This window comes from Dipodomys spectabilis, unplaced genomic scaffold (assembly GCF_019054845.1).
Source record: "Dipodomys spectabilis isolate Male_0828 unplaced genomic scaffold, ASM1905484v1 ptg000043l, whole genome shotgun sequence".
NCBI lineage: Eukaryota > Metazoa > Chordata > Mammalia > Rodentia > Heteromyidae > Dipodomys > Dipodomys spectabilis.
In genome coordinates this window covers 24,960,152-24,978,712 of record NW_024870720.1, presented here as the reverse complement: position 1 = coordinate 24,978,712, position 18,561 = coordinate 24,960,152, and the positions used below count along the sequence as shown (strand labels likewise).

Below are 18,561 nucleotides of genomic sequence, written 5' to 3'. Positions count from 1 at the left end.
TTGTTGTTCTGAGGTTTAAAATTCAATGGAGTTTCATGACTAAGGTGCATGCTATGTAGAGAGCACTCACATTGAACATACTGTATCTCATTTAATTCCTAAAGCATACCTGATCACTGTGGAAATTTCCCCAAGTGCAGGTCATCCCAGAACCAAGGCCTTCATCACTCACGGTGGAACCAATGGTGTCTATGAGGCCATCTACCACGGAGTCCCAATGGTGGGCATTCCTTTGTTTGTGGATCAACCTGATAACATTGCTTGGATGAAGGCCAAGGGAGCAGCTGTTAGACTGGACTTTACCAGGTTTTCAAGTGAAGATCTTATCAATGCCTTGAAGACAGTCATTAACAACCCATTGTGAGTTTACCTACTCTTTCATTGGACCCGATTTAGAGAAGGATTCTTCTCATCTGTGACAATGCATCTCACCTGCTTTCTCAGAGGCTTATTACTTAATATTTAAGTGAGCTTCTCTGTGATCTATGTCTTTTTTTTTTTGTATTGTCCTGGGGCATGAATTCAGGCCCTGGTTGCTGTCCCTGAAATTCTACACCCAAGGCTAGCACTCTACTGCTTTGAGCTACTTTTGGTTTTCTGGCTAATTGGAGAAAAGTCCCAGGAACTTTTCTTCCCAGACTGGCTTTGAACTGTGATCCTCATATCTCAGCCTCCTGAATAGCTAGAACTTCAGGCATGAGCAATCAGCTTTCTAGTGTGTTTTTTATTTTCAACAACAAAGTAATTTCAGTCTTGTACTTTAACTCACAGATTAATTAGGTAAGCAATTACTGAAAACATTTCTACATATGCCAATAATGCTGAAGATATATAACTATTTGCAATGACTCTATTTTCAAAATATGCTTAAACTTTATAAAAATGATAAACTCAAAAACAAAAGAAATTGTTTAATCAAATATCTCAAATATCTCATTCTAATCATTTTTAATTTTAGCCTTTTCTAGAGCTTAAACCCAGGGCCTATGCACTGTCATTGAGCTTTTTTTACTTAAGGGTATCACTGTACCACTTGAGCTACAACTACACTTCTGGCTTTATTGGTGGGTAATTGGAGAAAGAGTCTTAGGGACTTTCCTGAATGGGCTGGCTTTGAACCAACATCCTCAGATCTCAGCCTCCTGAGCAGCTAGAGGTTATCGGTGTGAGCTATGAAAATCTGGCTTCAATCAAATAATCATTTGCCAAAAACTCATTTTATTATGGTAATGTTTACAGATTTAATTGCCTATAATACAGATATCATAAAAGTAACAGGTTTAATTTAGAAAATATGATATATATTTTGCACATATATAATACTATACATATATATTCTATCTTCACTATCATGAAATTTATTTGGTTTTCCAGAGCTTTAAACTGACAACAGTACACTCACTACAGAGGTGCTCTACCATTTGAGTCATAGCACAGAACAGCTAGAAGGGCCAATCATAGCATGGAATGGAAAGGGCAGTTCAACTAATTGAACATTATAATTTTGTTGGTACTAGAGTTTGAACTCTAGGTTGTCAGGTAAGTACCCTATTATCCAAGTTCTATGAAACTTTTATAATTTTGTCTAATAAACAATGGGATATGGCCTTATACGCATTTCCCATGTTTAGGGTTGCTATGCTAATAGGATAACTAAAAGCTCTCTGAATGTTGGCCTTAAACTGACTCCCTCAGTAATAAGATAAAAGCAAACTTCATGATATAGAAGGGAAGAATTGTAAGGAAAAAGAGAGAGAAAATTAAATGTCAAAAAGAAAACCATTGACTACATGGTATGGGCAGAGGTGAATGACGAGAAAAAATTGACAGTTTCACAGCCTTAAAGTTATCAAGTTCCACAAGAGAAATAGATATTTTTGAATACAAGAGATTGTAACGAAAATAATCATATTATTTGAGACTTTCTGTAAAACTAATTGTAGCTTTGAGGCTAAAAATTAAAACAATAAAAGGCAGAAGATGGGAAAGAGATTTTCAGCAGCAGACATTTCACCTACTAGGGTAAGAGAGATCTTTAAAAATTTCATACCTTCTCAAATAAATATTGCTCATTTAAGAGTATCCAATGCAAATACTGTGTATAGGCAAATGAAAATAAAACACTAAGGTAGTAGGTCCATTTGATTTAATTTGCATTATTTCTATGGCAGTTTAGAAGAACTTTTTGGCTTACTATAGTCATCAACATTACATTCTTTTAAGGTAGGTGTCTCTGTGTTTTCCTTTTATCTATAAAGAGAATGCAATGAGGTTATCAAGAATTCACCATGATCAGCCAGTGAAGCCTCTGGATCGAGCTGTCTTCTGGGTGGAGTTTGTCATGCGCCACAAAGGAGCCAAACACCTTCGCCCGGCTCTCCATGACCTCAACTGGTTCCAGTACCACTCTCTGGATGTGATTGGCTTCCTGCTGGCCTCTGTGGCAGCTCTCATCTTCATCTTCACAAGATGTTGCCTTTTTTGTTGCCGGAAGTTTCCTAAAAGTGGAAAAAAGAAAAGAGAGTAGTTGGAAGCTGGTAGCTCTGTTAATTATTCCAGCATGACAAATTTTAATAGATTTAGTTCTTTCCTACTTGCTCATTCCAAGCTTCTTCTTTCTCTCTGTTTGTATTCAGTATTAATGAAGCAGCCCTGTGTCACTATGGTTGCTCACCATGAGGTTCTAACTCCACACAAATTCACAGGGATGTGACCAAGTAACCATGGACTGAATTGTCTGAAATTATGAAGCTCAATAAATTCTTCATTCCTTCTACATCTAAGATACATATGATTAACATATATGGTTAACATATATAATATATAATGTATATGATTAACATAATATATCATAGAAGGGTATGGTGTGTCATATCCAGAGGAATTTAAGTATTATACAATTACAAAGAGTTTATTATTATACTTTTCTTATACTTAACACAATTGTCATTATTGAATTGTATTGTAATAATTATAATAGATCAGCTTATATTATATAATATTCTTATATTGTATGTATTATATTTGTGATATTCTTATTATGAACATCCCTTTTCTTTCTTCTTATTTGTTCTTTTCCTGAAAAGATTATGGTTGCATCTTTCTAATTTTACTAATGAAGACACAGAAAATTTGGGGCAAGAATATTTTTTAAAGATAAGGTCATTTTTATCCTAATCTAAACACAGGCTGCCTGACCTTGATCAGTAACAAAAAAGGAAAGAAAGACACATGTAAAACTTCTAATTTCTGACATGTGGAATATGCTTAAATAAAATCACAGGAATCTCCAGGCCATCCTGAATCTTTCATGTTTAGGAAGCATTTTTTCACCATCAACACAGTCCAGGTTGAAAGAAAGTTAACTGCTTTTTCAGGCAAGAAAGACATGATCTATGACTTAAAACTATTCTCCAGCCTTGAGCATTAATTTATTCAAACAATAAATTAAAGCACTGATTCTAGCAGAACTACAAGTTTGGTTCACCACAAAAATGTCAAAAAAAACTTATGTAGATAATTGACACATCCTAAGAGAAAAATAGGATCAGTACAGTGCAAAATAAAACAAGAGCATTAAATCATGCATAGAAGTGAGAAATATTTTCAGTTCAACTTCTTTTGATACATCTGTTAAAACATGGATTATTTTTCACTTGAGCCCAAGTGCAAATTACCAACCAAACCTAGAGGCAATCTGATATGAAAATTGAGAAGGATATGAAAGGATAATGAAAGAAATAAAAAGGAACAGGAAAATAAAAAATAGATTCTCATAATCACTGATACATTTTTTTTGTCAGTTGTGGGGCCTGAACTCAAGGCCTGAGCGCTGTCCCTCAACTCTTCAGCTCAAGGCTAGCACTCTACCACTTGAGCCACAGGACCACTTCCAGCTTTTTCTGCTTATGAGGTGCGAGGAATCGAACCCAGGGCCTCATGCATGCTAGGCAAGCACTCTCCCACTGAGCCACATTCCCAGCCTCGAATATTGATATGTTAAACTTCATTACTTTAATTGAGCCTTCCTCTGAATATATTTAGACACTGAGAAAATAATGTATTTCAAGTTCACAATATACCTTCACAAAAGTATATTCAATTGAATTCTTGTCTCCTAAATATATATCATAAACGTGTGTTAATTTTGAAGAACATAATAAATTCCAGGATGAAAGGATTAAAATTGTACAGTGGGGAAATCTCTGAGTTAACTTAATATGGGTTAACTTAATATACTTTTTATACATTTAATTTTTCTTAAACTGAGTTTGTTTTCTATTCATAAGGATAAACCAGATGGGGAAAAGCTATCCACATTATTGATAAGTATGCAGAGGTGGTAGAACTCTACTCTGCAGAGACATATCAAATGCAGCATCAATAGAGGAATAGTTTTAGTCAGTGAAGCGATAAAAGCACTGATCACAAGTTACTTTCAATGCTGGTACAGGTCTGGAGGCTAGCTCCACATCTTCAAGAATCACATTGCTTTGGGAGACATAACAGTAACACAGTAATCTTTTTACAAACTAATTCCATCACATTACATCCTATTTGAAGAGTGTTATAGACAGAAATATAGAGTCTGTCTTGTTTGGAATTTTTATCTCTACAATTTTTTACAAAATTCTTTCAAATATGAACTTTACAACATTGACTAGCATTATAAAGTATACATTTAAGGTTCAAAGGTTTGGTCATTATGTCATAGATAAAGAAGAATAATTAATATCAAATGTGATGGTAATTGTCTCAATAATTGATAATTGCAACTTTCAAAATGCCAAAAAAGTTTTGCCTCCCCTAAATTTCTCTTTAGTTGGAAGAATACTATAGTTTGCATCTTGTATGTCCCCTTAAAGACCTCTGTGCTGAAAATTCACTGACTTTGTAGCACTATTGGTTGGTAGCTTAACTTGAAGGAAGAGAGGCACAGAGCAAAACACAAGAAATGTGTCCCTGAGGGGGATATTGGAAACCCATGTTCTTCACACTACATTCCTTTAGCTTTCCTGAGGGACTGGCTATGGTACATATTCTCAATATGATATACTCCCTCACTACAGCCCATACCCCACCCAAAAAACAGAATTATGAAGCAAAATAGAGGCATGCCATGTCACCAGAACCATGCCACATGACTGTGGAGTGAAACCTCAAAAACTGTGAACCAAATAAATCTTCCCCATGCATAAACTAATTACCTCAAGTATTTTGTTATAATAACACAAAACTTACACATAATGGGAGGAGTAATAGAGCAATAAAGAACAATAATTGTTAAACTAGCAACTCAACATCCAAAGTGGTATGCACTGACGACCCAGAATGAGAATAATTCTCAAACCATTCCAAGCAAGCACGGTTGGCCAGGGGCTTTCAAAATGATGTGATTTAATCAAGGGTTTGCCCACATCTCTACTGGTAAAGGTCTGTTGAGCTTTTCCCATTGTTGTATAAGAATCCTCTGTAATACACAGAAAGGAAGTAACAAGGTGGCCTCCCATCCAGTTATACACAGCATATTCTTCTGGACATTAACTTTGTATGAGGATAATTGGCACCTTCAATAATTTAAGAAATAGAATCATTTAAGCATGTAAATATACATTTAAACATCTGGATTATAAACAGGACACTGTGGTCTATTTCAATGAAATACTAAATTCTAGCACCATAAACCAGAAAAAAATATCAGCATTTCTTTTTTTTTTAATTGTGAAAATACTGTACAGAGGGGTTACAATTACATGAGCAAGATGAGTACATTTCTTATCAAGCATTGTAGCCTCCTCCTTTGTTTCCCCTTCCCATCCCTTCCCATCCTCCCCCCGCCCACGCCGAATCCTTCTCCCCCTCCCCCCTCACTAAAGTTGTAAAGTTCGTTTTTCGACATACCGACTTGTACATCTCATTGCTGCAATGGGTCCACCTGTATCACTAGTTAAACGATTTGTTTTTTCCCTTCCCCTCCACAAATAATACCAACATCAAATACAGTGAAAGCAGGGGTTATACCGTGGGGGAGGGACATGCAAAGCAACAAAGAAATAATCTTTAAATATGTTAGAAATAATCGCATGAAAGAAAAAAACATTTGAATACATATCTTAGGGTTCATTTCCCTAACATCAACTTAACTGACCTTTTCTGCTTGACTCAGACATATACTAATTATTGCAAATAAGGGAAACCATGAAACCTATGTTTCTTTGTGCCTGGCTTACTTGACTTAATGTAATTTTTTCCCAAGTCTTTCCATTTCCTAAAAATGGGGCAATGTCATTCTTTCTGGTGGAGGCATAGAATTCCATTGTGTATATATACCACATTTTCTTGATCCATTCATCTTCTGAGGGGCATCTGGGTTGGTTCCATATCTTAGCTATGGTAAATAAGGCTGCAATAAAGATAGTCGTGCTGGTAGCTTTAGTGTGGTCTTGTTTGTAAGCATTTGGGTAAATGCCCAAAAGTGGGATTGCTGGGTCATAGGGGAGCTCTATGTGGAGTCTTTTGAGGAACCTCCATACTACTTTCCAAAGTGGTTGAACAAGTTTACACTCCCACCAACAATGCAGTAAGGTTCCCTTCTGTCCACATCCCCTCCAGCATCTGTTGTTATTAGAGTTCTTGATTATAGCCATTCTAACTTGGGTGAGGTGGTATCTCAATGTTGTTTTGATTTGCATTTCTTTTATGGCTAGAGAGGTTGAACATTTCTTCATGTGTCTATTGGCCATCCTTCTTTCCTCTTTAGAGAAGTTTCTCTTTAAGTCTTTAGCCCACTTATTTATTGGGCAGTTGTTTCTTTGAGGATTTGTTGTTGGGGGATTTAATTTTTTGAGTTCCAGGTATATTTTAGATACGAGACCCTTGTCAGTTGTGTGGCTAGTGAAGATCTTTTCCCAATCCGTAGGCTTTCTATTGATATTGCTAGCTATGTCCTTTGCCATGCAGAAGCTCTGCAATTTCATGCAATCCCATTTGTCCAACCTTTCTTTGATTTGTTGTGTTCCTGGTTCTCTATTAAGAAAATTTTGACCTGTGCCAAGGAGACGTAGGGTTTCTCCTATTCCATCCTGTAATGTTTTCAGTGTCTGCTTTGAATCTGAGGTCTTTTTTTTTTTTGGGTCCAGTCGTGGGGCCTGAACTCTGGGCCTGGGCGCTGTCCCTCAGCTCTTCAGCTCAAGGCTAGCGCTCTACCACTTGAGCCACAGAGCCACTTCCGGCTTTTTTCTTTTTGCTTATGTGGTGCTGAGGAATCGAACCCAGGGCCTCAGGCATGCAAGGCAAGTGCTCTACCACTGAGCCACCTTCCCATCCCCCTGAATCTGAGGTCTTTAATCCATTTGGAGTTGATTCAAAATCAGCATTTCTTGACTTCCTGCAACTCCTCCTCCCCCCAAAAAAATGCCATAAATCATGGTAGTTAAGAAACACAGTTTCAACTGCACAATTACTTCATCTACATTTCTATGGAAAGAAGATTCCCTATAAAAGCTTCCTGATTGCCCTTTATTTCCACATTACTCTAAAAGATATTACATAACTAATAATAAATGGAATGTATTTATAATTTATAATCAGTTGTTTCACTTATAAGAGTTTAAAAACTTTAAAACATTAGGGTCATCTATGTTTTTATAAGTCTTTCTGCCAATTACGTGATCAGATTATAATTTGGAGTGCAAGTAACACACTAACCTCCTGGTTGATTTATCACTGGAAACAGCAACATTAGGTCTGGGTACAGGTAGCTCAAGACTGTAATCCTAGCTACTCAAGAAGCTAGATCTAAAGGTCATGGGTAGAAGCCTGGGCAGGAAAGGTAAGAATCTTAACCCAAATTAAGCACTAGAAAACCAGTAGCAGCCATGTAGCTTAAGTGGTAGAGCACTAATCCTGAGCCAAAAAGCTCAGGGACAGTACCCAGGTCCTGAGTTTAAGTTCTATGACCAACAAAATAAACCATCAGGTTGCAGTAAGATTGTATATGCAACACGTTACCATTTTCTACTGAGGCAACATATATGTTACTTTACAAATTTTAGGAAAATACTCTTTTGGACATCAGAATACAGTCCCTGCACCAATATGAACACAACTCTGGATGAACTGGTATGGAATAGTCATGAGGTGACTGTCAGCATCAATATCCATTCTCATCCATTCCACCAAAGCAGCTACTACTAAATTTCAGGTTTACTCTCTATCTTTACATGGAGATGCTATGAAAGATTTCTTTGTAAAACAGACCTAGAAATTGGCAAAAGAATTTCCCAAATATTCATTGTGGAAATTTTATCCCAATATATATATATATTTTTTCCTTTTTGGGAAAATTATGATATTCTTATGAAATTTAATCAAGAAGAAATAAAAACTTAAGTATAAAAACAGTACACGATGAAATTGAGACAATAACAATCATCCCAATAAACAAAGCCCAAGAACAAACAAAATGCAAAGTTTATGCAAGATTTTTATTGTATTGCATTGTATTATATTGCATTGTTTTGTATTGTATTTGTGTATTGCTAGTGGTAGAAACTAAACCTTATGTTCATACTTCCTTTAAGTTTACTTAACATCATTGTATTCCTTATGATGACCCTTTCACACAATTTTTATTTTCTAGTTTCCCTATCCAAATAGAATTAAGATCTGTGTTCAGAATCTGTTTCTATTCCCTTTCCCTGGATAGCCAGCATTTGCCTCTGGTATATTGTGGTCACTTAGTAAACACTCTTTGAATTAATCAATTATTCTTCCTTGTGACTTCAACCATGAAGCTCAATTTAACTGATAGTATTATCCAAAGATTCCAGTTATCCTACCCTTTTCCTTGACAGTCATGAAACCTAGATAGTTGCAGTGGTATTGAATACACCAGTCCATACTCAATAGGATACTTGGCTCCTCTCATGTCTATTATGCTGATGCAGACCCCTGAGCAAGGAATGCAAAACTATTTCAAAAGAAGAAAGGAAAAAAGGAGAGGGAGAGGGAGAGGAAAGTAAGAGTTAGGAAAGAGAGAGGGAGAAGGAGAAGGAGAAGGAGCACCAAGCCAACAACGACAGGTCTACCTCAGGCAGAGGTTTGGCAGGTTTTCAGTGGAGTCCTCCCATGAATTCAAACTTTGGTAACAGTAGTTGTGGGAAGTGGAAATCCCAGTAGGTCCTAATGAGCCATATATCAGCTTTGGCCATGAGCTCAAACATAGTAGTGGGTCTTTCTGAATGGAGAAAAGACCATAATAGGAGGGATCATGAAGATGTTTGATCTGAAACAAATCATGTGACTTTCTGAAAAAAGTTGGAATAAAATAGGCAAGACATTTAGATACTGTATTTTGATAAAAGACATTTATTTACAATGACACATGTATTTTTCTTTCTATAAAGCATATTTTCTCAATGCCATAAAATTATCAAATGAAAAATTAGAAACATTTGGGTGTCCAGACTCAATTGATAATATCACATATTCAAAGAAAGCTATCATATATTCTCAGAAAGCTGATCCTTGATTTTCCAGAACAGTGGGTTTTTGAGAGTCTAACTAAATTCTGAGTGGTGCTAAGGAATTGAGTTGCACTAAGGCTGGATGTATTTAACAGTAAACTGCACGAATTGCCTGCTAATGATGTAAAGGATTATGTGAGAGAACACTTATTCTTTTCAAGTGTACCTGTCATATAATTGCCCCAGGGAAAGGTCATAAATGATGTCTCAACAACTATTACCTCTTGAGCTACCACGTCAGCCAAGGCACTAACCCTACTTTTTCCTGGTTATCTTGGAAATTGAGTCTCAGGGATTTTCTACCTGACTTTGAAGTGTGATCTTCTGGAATTCAATCTCCTGAGTAACTTGGACATTGTGTGTTGACATTTAAAGAAAAAAAAAAAGATCATACCATTTAAAGTCATGATGGGTGATTTAATTATTTTCCTGTGAAGGCTAAAATGGAAAGAAAAATAATATTCAGCTCCTATATTTTATCAGTGTATTAATAATCACAATTAATGTATGTGTATTGTTTTCCTCAAAAGTACACAAGTAAAAGATTTTTGTTTTCTTGTTTCTATTTCTTGGAGTTCATTTTATTTATTTATTTATTTACATTGTCAGGGTGATGTACAGAGGGGTTACAATTAGATAAGTAAGTTAATAAGTATATTAGTATATTCCTTATTAAAGTTGTTACCCTTCCCTCATTATTTTCCTACTTTCCCTCCCTGCCCCCCCCCACCCCAAGTTGTATATATCATTTCCCACAAATTGTCTTGTTTATATTGCTATTGCATTCATTCCCCACTTGTCCTTGGTCTCAGCATTCTGTTGCTCTCCTTCCCTAATTCAAATAAACGTATATACAATACCAGGATACCAGAATGAAATACAGTGACACAAGGGGATATACAATAGGGGTAAGAACATACAAAGGAAAAAAAATCACATAGTACACTAAAAACAACAGCAACAAAGAACAACCTCTGGTGTCCTTGTCTTAGAGTTCATTTCTCTTAGTGTCATCTTATATGGTCATATGTACATAGCTATTGAGCCATTCTGTTCATCTGCTAAGATTATCCTAGATGTACACTAATTATTGCAAACCATAGGACCTATGTTTCTTTGGGTCTGGCTTACTTAATATGGTTTTGTCCTAGTCTTTCTATTTCCTTACTAATGGGCTAGTGTCATTCTTTCTGATGGAAGCATGGAATTGCACTATATATCACATTTTCTTGATCCATTCATCTACTGAGGGGCATCTGGTTGGTTCCAAATCTTAGCTATGGTGAATAATGTTGCGATAAACATAGTTGTGCTGGTAGCTTTAGTATTGCCTTGTTTGTGATCAAGTAAGAGCTTTAAATTTAGAACCTTCATGAACTCTGTCACAGCTCAGTTCTCCCATGCGAAGCAAATCCTTTTCCAGGATTACTCAATCATACCTGCAACTTATCAAACTATTCCTTTGACCTTGACACTCCAAGTAAACTCTGACGGTTTTGAGTTCATGTCCCAATTCCTAGAAGTACTGCTCATTCATTTACTTCACATTAGGGCATAAATAACGATAATTTAATTTAAAAAATCAACTCCATCAAGACTCTAGGCCTTAACATTTATAGTTTGAGCCAGGAGCTGGTGGCTCACGCCTGTAATCCTAGCTACTCAGGAGGCTGAGATCTGAGGATTACGGTTCAAAGCCAGCTTGGGCAGGAAACTGCATGAAATTCTCATCTTCAATTAACGATCAGAAAAGGAGAAGTGGCACCGTAGTTCAAAGTGATCAAACACTAGCCTTGAGCAAAAGATCTCAGGGATAGCATCCAGGTTCTGAGTTCAAGCCCCACGACGGACCAAAAAAAAAAAAAAAAAAAAAACCCAAACGAAAAATGTAGTTTGTGATATTAGTCAAAGAATGTGAGTTTCCTCCCTCCAAGGGCCAACTACCCCGACGGGAGACCCGCGCCCACCCTGCCATCACCGTGCGCCCACGCCTGGTCCCACGGCCACTGCGGCGTCACCCTGCCGGCTCTGCTGACCCCCGCACAAGCCTGGCCTGCGTCTTCACGGCCTCTGCCAGCACAGCCTAGAGCTGCTGTGGCTGGCACCACCAGCTGAACTAGGCACCGGCTGTAGCCTCCTGCCAACACCACCGTCACGGCAGCCTGCTGCCGCCCACTGTCGCAGATACAGCCGGGCCCCACCTGGTCCCACCAGCACCTGGATTCTGCATGCCATAGAACAAGACCCTTAGTGCTGCAGCAGATGCCACCCTCCCACACCTGCTCCTATCAATGCCCACCGAGAACATGCCAATGCAGTCGTGGCTGCCACATCACAGGCTCTGTGGTTCAGTGCACCACTAGTACTGATCTTGTGAGTAACCCAATTGGGTCTACTCCCTGGGGGGGGAGGGCTGGGAGCAATTCTCTGTGGGGTCCCAAAGCCCCCTGACCCAAGTCCCCACCTAAAAGGGAGGGGCCACATCAGAAATGAACGCAGAACTAAACTCTTTTCCTAAATATTCTGTGGCTACCTGGGAAAGCCTGGAAACACAGCTCCACCCCTGTGCTAGCAAACTACAAATGCAAATCCCGAGAATCTCCCACCCACAGGCCTGAGAGTGGGACTCTAGGTAGCAGTCACCTTCCTTTGTCAAGAGGCTGTTTGAATCCAACCAAGCCATAAGAAAAGTGGACTACTGCAAGGAAAACAAGGTTTTGTCAAGAAACTGCTTAAAGCACTAAGTGGAGACTCAAGTTCCCCCAAACAAACTGAAAAACTCACTCTGTGGGTTTTTTGTTGTTGTTGTTGCTGTTTCTTTGTTTCTTTGTTTTGTTTTGCTATTTTTCTTAAATCTTCTATTTTTCACTTTTATTTAGTTTTTTCTTCATTTTTTTAAAATTTTCTAAGTTTTAAACCTTTTTCTTCTCCTCTTTCCTTTGTTTCTCTATACATTACATACCACCAGAGCTAACATGTCTAGTTCTACAAAGTAAGACTACTACTAGGCCTTCTATGTTTGTGAACACAATTAGTATGGGAATTATCTTAAACAACTTTCCACTACTGTTTTAATAGTACTTTTTTCTAATATTCACATTACTCTCACTTATATACGCATATAGTTTATTATTTTCATCTAGATTTCTAAGCTATTATTTACAAAATCTTTCTTCAAATTCTTTTGTACCTCTTCTACTCTGAAACAAGGTCTTAGCTCCTTGCCCTCTATTCTCTTCCTATTGTACATCCCTCTCTTCTAAGCTGTTCTTACACCTCCACTATTATTATAACCCAATTTTTCTTCTTAGTTAATTTCAACTCATATCCCTCCAATTCTAACTCTTCTCTTCTCCATTTTCTTCAGTCCATTGATTTCCTGTTTATATCTGAGCCAATTGGCAGTTGGTTCCAATTTGACTGAGTTGAAGGAGCCCATCTTGCTAACCCTGAGGCTGAGACTACTTAAAAACTAAACGCAGATTGCTTCACAAGTTACAACTATAAATAATCTCCACTCCTGAACTATAATATCCCTCTCCAAACAAAGAAAAAGAAAGTTAAATAGGGGAATACATACCCATAAATTTTTTCATGAAATATGGAATTCATTTTACTAAAAAACAAGATAAAATCTGAAAACATGTACAAATTATCTTAGATATACAGATAGTTAATGGTGGAATCAGGATTTGAAACGAGTTCTTCATGTTTCAAGATACTTACTTTCTCCAATAGAAATAGGGACCATAAAACTTACTGCTGTAAGTGGAGCACTTGTGAAAATGAAAGAGTATTATTACTTATACTAGGATAACTGAAGTTAGCAGGGATTCCTCACGTACCCATAATTTTGAAACCCTAAGCTCTATACGTCTACATGGTTCTGGGTTGGCTCCTGTCCTCAAAGAGTCATCATATCAGAGTAGCTCTTGTCTCCAGATGGATAGAAATAACCACAGAAACACAAAAAACATGGCCAATCAACTAATCACAACTTTGACTCCACATAAATAGGCAATAGAGCAGTCAGGGAATGACCTAGAGGATAATGCTCAAAATAATTTAAAAGCATGGCTGGTAAATAAACCCAGCACAAGACTATACAAGAATATGATGAACAACTGCCCAATAAATAAGTGGGCTAAAGACTTAAAGAGAAACTTCTCTAAAGAGGAAAGAAGGATGGCCAATAGACACATGAAGAAATGTTCAACCTCTCTAGCCATAAAAGAAATGCAAATCAAAACAACATTGAGATACCACCTCACCCAAGTTAGAATGGCTATAATCAAGAACTCTAATAACAACAGATGCTGGAGGGGATGTGGACAGAAGGGAACCTTACTGCATTGTTGGTGGGAGTGTAAACTTGTTCAACCACTTTGGAAAGTAGTATGGAGGTTCCTCAAAAGACTCCACATAGAGCTCCCCTATGACCCAGCAATCCCACTTTTGGGCATTTACCCAAATGATCACAAACAAGACCACACTAAAGCTACCAGAGCAACTATGTTTATTGCAGCCTTATTTACCATAGCTAAGATATGGAACCAACCCAGATGCCCCTCAGTAGATAAATGGATCAAGAAAATGTGGTATATATACACAATGGAATTCTATGCATCAGAAAGAATGACATTGCCCCATTTGTTAGGAAATGGAAAGACTTGGAAAAAATTATATTAAGTGAAGTAAGCCAGGCCCAAAGAAACATAGGTCCCATGGTTTCCCTTATTTGCAATATCTAGTATATGTCTGAGTCAAGCAGAAAAGGTCAGTTAAGTTGATGTTAGGGAAATGAACCCTAAGATATGTATTCAAATGTTTTTTCTTTCATGCCATTGTTTCTAACACATAAGATTATTTCTTTGTTGCTTTGTATGTTCCTCCCCCACGATATAACCCCTGCTTTCACTGTATTTGATGTTGTTATAATTTGTGGAGGGGAAGGGAAAAAACAAATTGTTTAACTAGGGATACAGGTGGACCCATTGCAACAATGAGATGTACAAGTCGTTATGTTGAAAATGAACTTTACAACTTTGGTGGGGGGGAGGGTTTAGGGTGGGGGGTGGAGGAGGATGGGATAGGAAGGGGAAACAAAGGAGGAGGCTACAATGCTTGATAAGAAATGTACTTATGGGCTGGGAAGGTGGCTCAGTGGTAGAGCACTTGCCTTGCATGCATGAGGCCCTGGGTTCGATTCCTCAGCCCCACATAAGCCGAAAAAAAAAAGCCGGAAGTGGCACTGTGCCTCAAGTGGTAGAGCATTATCCTTGAGCTGAAGAGCTGAGGGACAGTGCCCAGGCCCAGAGTTCAGGCCCTCTATCGGACCCAAAAAAAAAAAAAAAGAAATGTACTCATTATCTTGCCCATGTAATTATAACCAGTCTGTACAGTATTTTCACAACAAAAAAAAGAATATGATGAGGCCAATCAAAAATTAATAAAAGGGCTGGGAAGGTGGCTCAGTGGTAGAGTGCTTGCCTTGCATGCATGAGGCCCTGGATTTGATTCCTTAGTACCACATAAGCAGAAAAAAAGCCAGAAGTAACACTGTGGCTCTAGTGGTAGAGGGCTAGCCTTGAGCTGAAGAGCTGAGGGACAGCACCCAGGCCCAGAGTTCAGGCTCCATGACTGACCAAAAAAAAAAAAAAAATAGAGGAATTCATGGATTCCACAAATGCAAAATTGAAGGAACTGGAGCTGGGAAGGTGGCTCAGTGGTAGAGTGCTTGCCTTGCATGCCTGAGGCCCTGGGTTCGATTCCTCAGCACCACATAAGCAAAAAGAAAAAAAGCCAGAAGTGGCGCTGTAGCTCAAGTGGGAGAGCGCTAGCCTTGAGCTGAAGAGCTGAGGGACAGCTCCCAGGCCCAGAGTTCAGGCCCCACAACCAGACCTCCCCCCCCCAAAAAATGAAGGAACTCCAATAGAAGGAGAAAGAGTCCAATGAAAACATGGCCACCCAGTTAAAGGAATTAAAAGAGAAGACTGAAAAGCAACCCCAGGAGGTAAAGCAGTCCATAAGAGACCTAAAAGAAAACCTTAATAAAGAGCTGGTAACCATCAAGATTGAATAACAGGAGGGAAGGGGGATAAATAGCAAAGTATAAAGTTTTGAAAGCAGAACAGAGAGAGGAGGCAGGAGACAGAATCTCTGAAAGAAGATAGTTTAGACTGCATTAAAAAAAGAACACACAGATATTCAAACCAGTCTTGTAGCAGGAACTATAATATATTATCAGAAAGCCTAATTTGAGGCTAATAGGTGTTGAGGAGGGCCTGGAGAGGGAGGCCAATCGATTAGGTACAATACTAGCAGAGAACTTCCCAAATATCCAGAAGGATAGGCCCATCCAGATACAAGAAGCCTTTAAAACCACAAATAGACCAGACCAGAATAGGACATCCCACCACAACATTGTAATCTGTATAGGATCAATAGAAAAACATTCCATCCAACAACACCAGAATTTACATTCTTCTCAGCAGCTCATGGATTATTATTATAAACTATGAAGTTGTAGTAAGATTGTATATGCAATGCATTATCATCTTCTACTGAGGCAACATATATACTATTTTAACTCTACAAGTTCTAGGAAATACTCTTTTGGCCATCAGAATACAGTCCCTGTACCAATATGAACACAACTCTGGATGAACTGGTATGGAATAGTCATGAGGTGACTGTCATCATCATCTATTCTCTTTCATTCCACCAAAGCAGCTACTGTTAAATTTGAGGTTTACTCTCTATCTTTGTGTGGAGATGCTATGAAAGATTTCTTTATAAAACAGACCTAGAAAATGGCAAAAGAATTTCCCAAATATTCATTGTGGAAATCTTATCCCAAAGCTTCAATTTTCTTTAGAAAATGTTCTTATGTTCTCAAAAAGCACTGGATAAGTGTAGTTTTGTAGTAAGAGAAAATTACTTCTTCTTGAATAGATTAATCTACCTTAGGAAATTAAAATATTTTCTTGTATTACCAAAAGCATTCCATCACATCTCAGTCACTAGCAACTCCATGTCAGAGCAAAAATAGTTGTAAATTAACGTTTCTCTTGCTTCCACATTCTTTGAATAATACCACAAACTTTAACTTTGTTGTTGTTGTTGTTGATTGTGGGGCTTGAACTCAGAGCCTGGGCACTGGAACTGAGATCTTTTGGTCAAGGCTAGTGCTTTGAACCACAGTGCCACTTCTCCTTTTTGGTAGTTAATTGGAGATAAAAGTTTCCCAGAGTTTCCTGGGTTTGAACTGCAATCCTCAGATCTCAGCCTCCTGAGTAGCTAGGATTACAAGCATGAGCCACCAACACCTGGCTCAAACCTTATATATTAAGGCCTAAAATTATGATTGAGTTGATTTTTTAAATTAAATTGGCATTATTTATATCCTAATATGAAGCACAAGTGTTAGCAGTAGATCTAGGATTTGGATAAAACTCAAAACAATCAAAGTTTACTTGGGGTATCAAGGTCAACACAATAGTTTACTACATTGTAGGCATGATTGAGTAATCATGGAAAAGGATTTGTGTAACATGGGAAAATTGAGCTATGACAGAGTCCATGAAGTTTCTAAATTTTTATCACTTACTTGTATACTTTAGAGGAAAAATGCACATTCATTTACTTATGATTATTACTACACAGATGGAAATATAGGAGCTGTATGTCTATCTACTAAATTTATTCTTATGTTTATGAATAATATGTAAAAATATCAATGTCACTGTATATAAAAATATGCACCTGTGTATGTTTACTAACTGATTATTGAATACAACATCTTGCCTATATTATTCTACCATATTACCAGAAAGTACACGGTATACTCAAAATACAGTTTTCTTATTACCCAGCCTTTTATATAGTTTTCTCTATGCAAGGACACACACTACACTGAGACAACAAGAAAAGCCAAAAGATGGATTATTTAAACCTACAAAGATTTAGAATTCCTTCACCTCTCCCAGAATGTTGACTTCATGAAACAAAAGACCTGCCAACCCACTGCCTGCTTTCTTGGTTTCATTTATTCTGCATTTTTGTGCAGAGGACTCTCTACCTTTCACTAAAAGTAAGAAAGATAGGAACACTAGGGGAAAACATCGTGTCAATTACAGATTTCAAGACGCACATAGCCGCACAAGTGTCTGAATTTTGTTACTGTTAAAGGTGAAAGCAGTATCTAGCACCATTTGACATTCTGAGCAGGTATATAAAAAGAATCAGTCATTTATTCAAAATACATTTCAGTGGCAATGATATAATGGAGTTAAGTGCTGAATGTGTAGAGAAAAAAGTTGATACAAAGAATGATGTAAGTAGTAAAAATATTGATCAAGATATTTTGTGCTCAGAAAGTGATCCACTTAATTAACTTGTTTTTATACTACTACTTAAAGATAATAAAAAGTTTTTAAAATTCTGTTTACATTGGACAAAAAAGTCTACTTAAAAGGAAATGGTATAACAAATGATAAATACTGTTCAAAAAGTATTACTGCATGGAACAATGACAAGCCATAGAAATTGCCCCAAGTTTCATTCATTAACTTGCCACCTACACAATTTGCAACCTATGCAATGATTAGACAATAATATGAGAGAAACACAACGAGTGACACTCAGTCACAAGGACAGTTCCCAGAAAATCCAAGTGTGGCCAAACAGGATTAGGCTTAGTAAAGAGCAAAATCCAATTGGAAAGGAAAGCTTGACCTAGATACTTAGGAGGAGTTTGAAGCATCAGCCCAGGGTTTGTGGGTCAACAATGAGTCAAATACAAGAGAAAGAGAGAAAGAGAGGGGGGGATCAGATTTCCTGTTTTACTAAAAAGAAAACACTCAAAATGCATTTACTGTATTCAACTGCAATGGACAAAGCCATGAAAAGGGGAAATACTTAGACAGTAGATACAGAGTTCATGCAACAGATGAACAGATGAATATAGACTAGCAGATCTGGGGAATGACTGTGCTTGTATAATACTAATCCCACATGGTGTTTTAGTTCAGAA

General features: G+C 37.5%; 1 protein-coding gene across 2 annotated transcripts in view; it reads left to right on the top strand.

Moving 5' to 3' along the window:
- The window catches only part of LOC122106782 (UDP-glucuronosyltransferase 2B31-like), a 43,444-nt gene that overhangs the window by 8,502 nt on the left and 16,381 nt on the right, over positions 1–18,561 (top strand). The window contains exons 5-6 of one of the 2 annotated variants that reach the window (XM_042678322.1): positions 141–359; positions 2,250–2,527. In XM_042678322.1, the coding sequence (XP_042534256.1) occupies positions 141–359; positions 2,250–2,527 (497 nt within the window). Of the gene's footprint in view, positions 1–140; positions 361–2,249; positions 2,528–18,561 lie in introns of those variants that run through there. The other variant, XM_042678321.1, reaches the window with a different exon arrangement.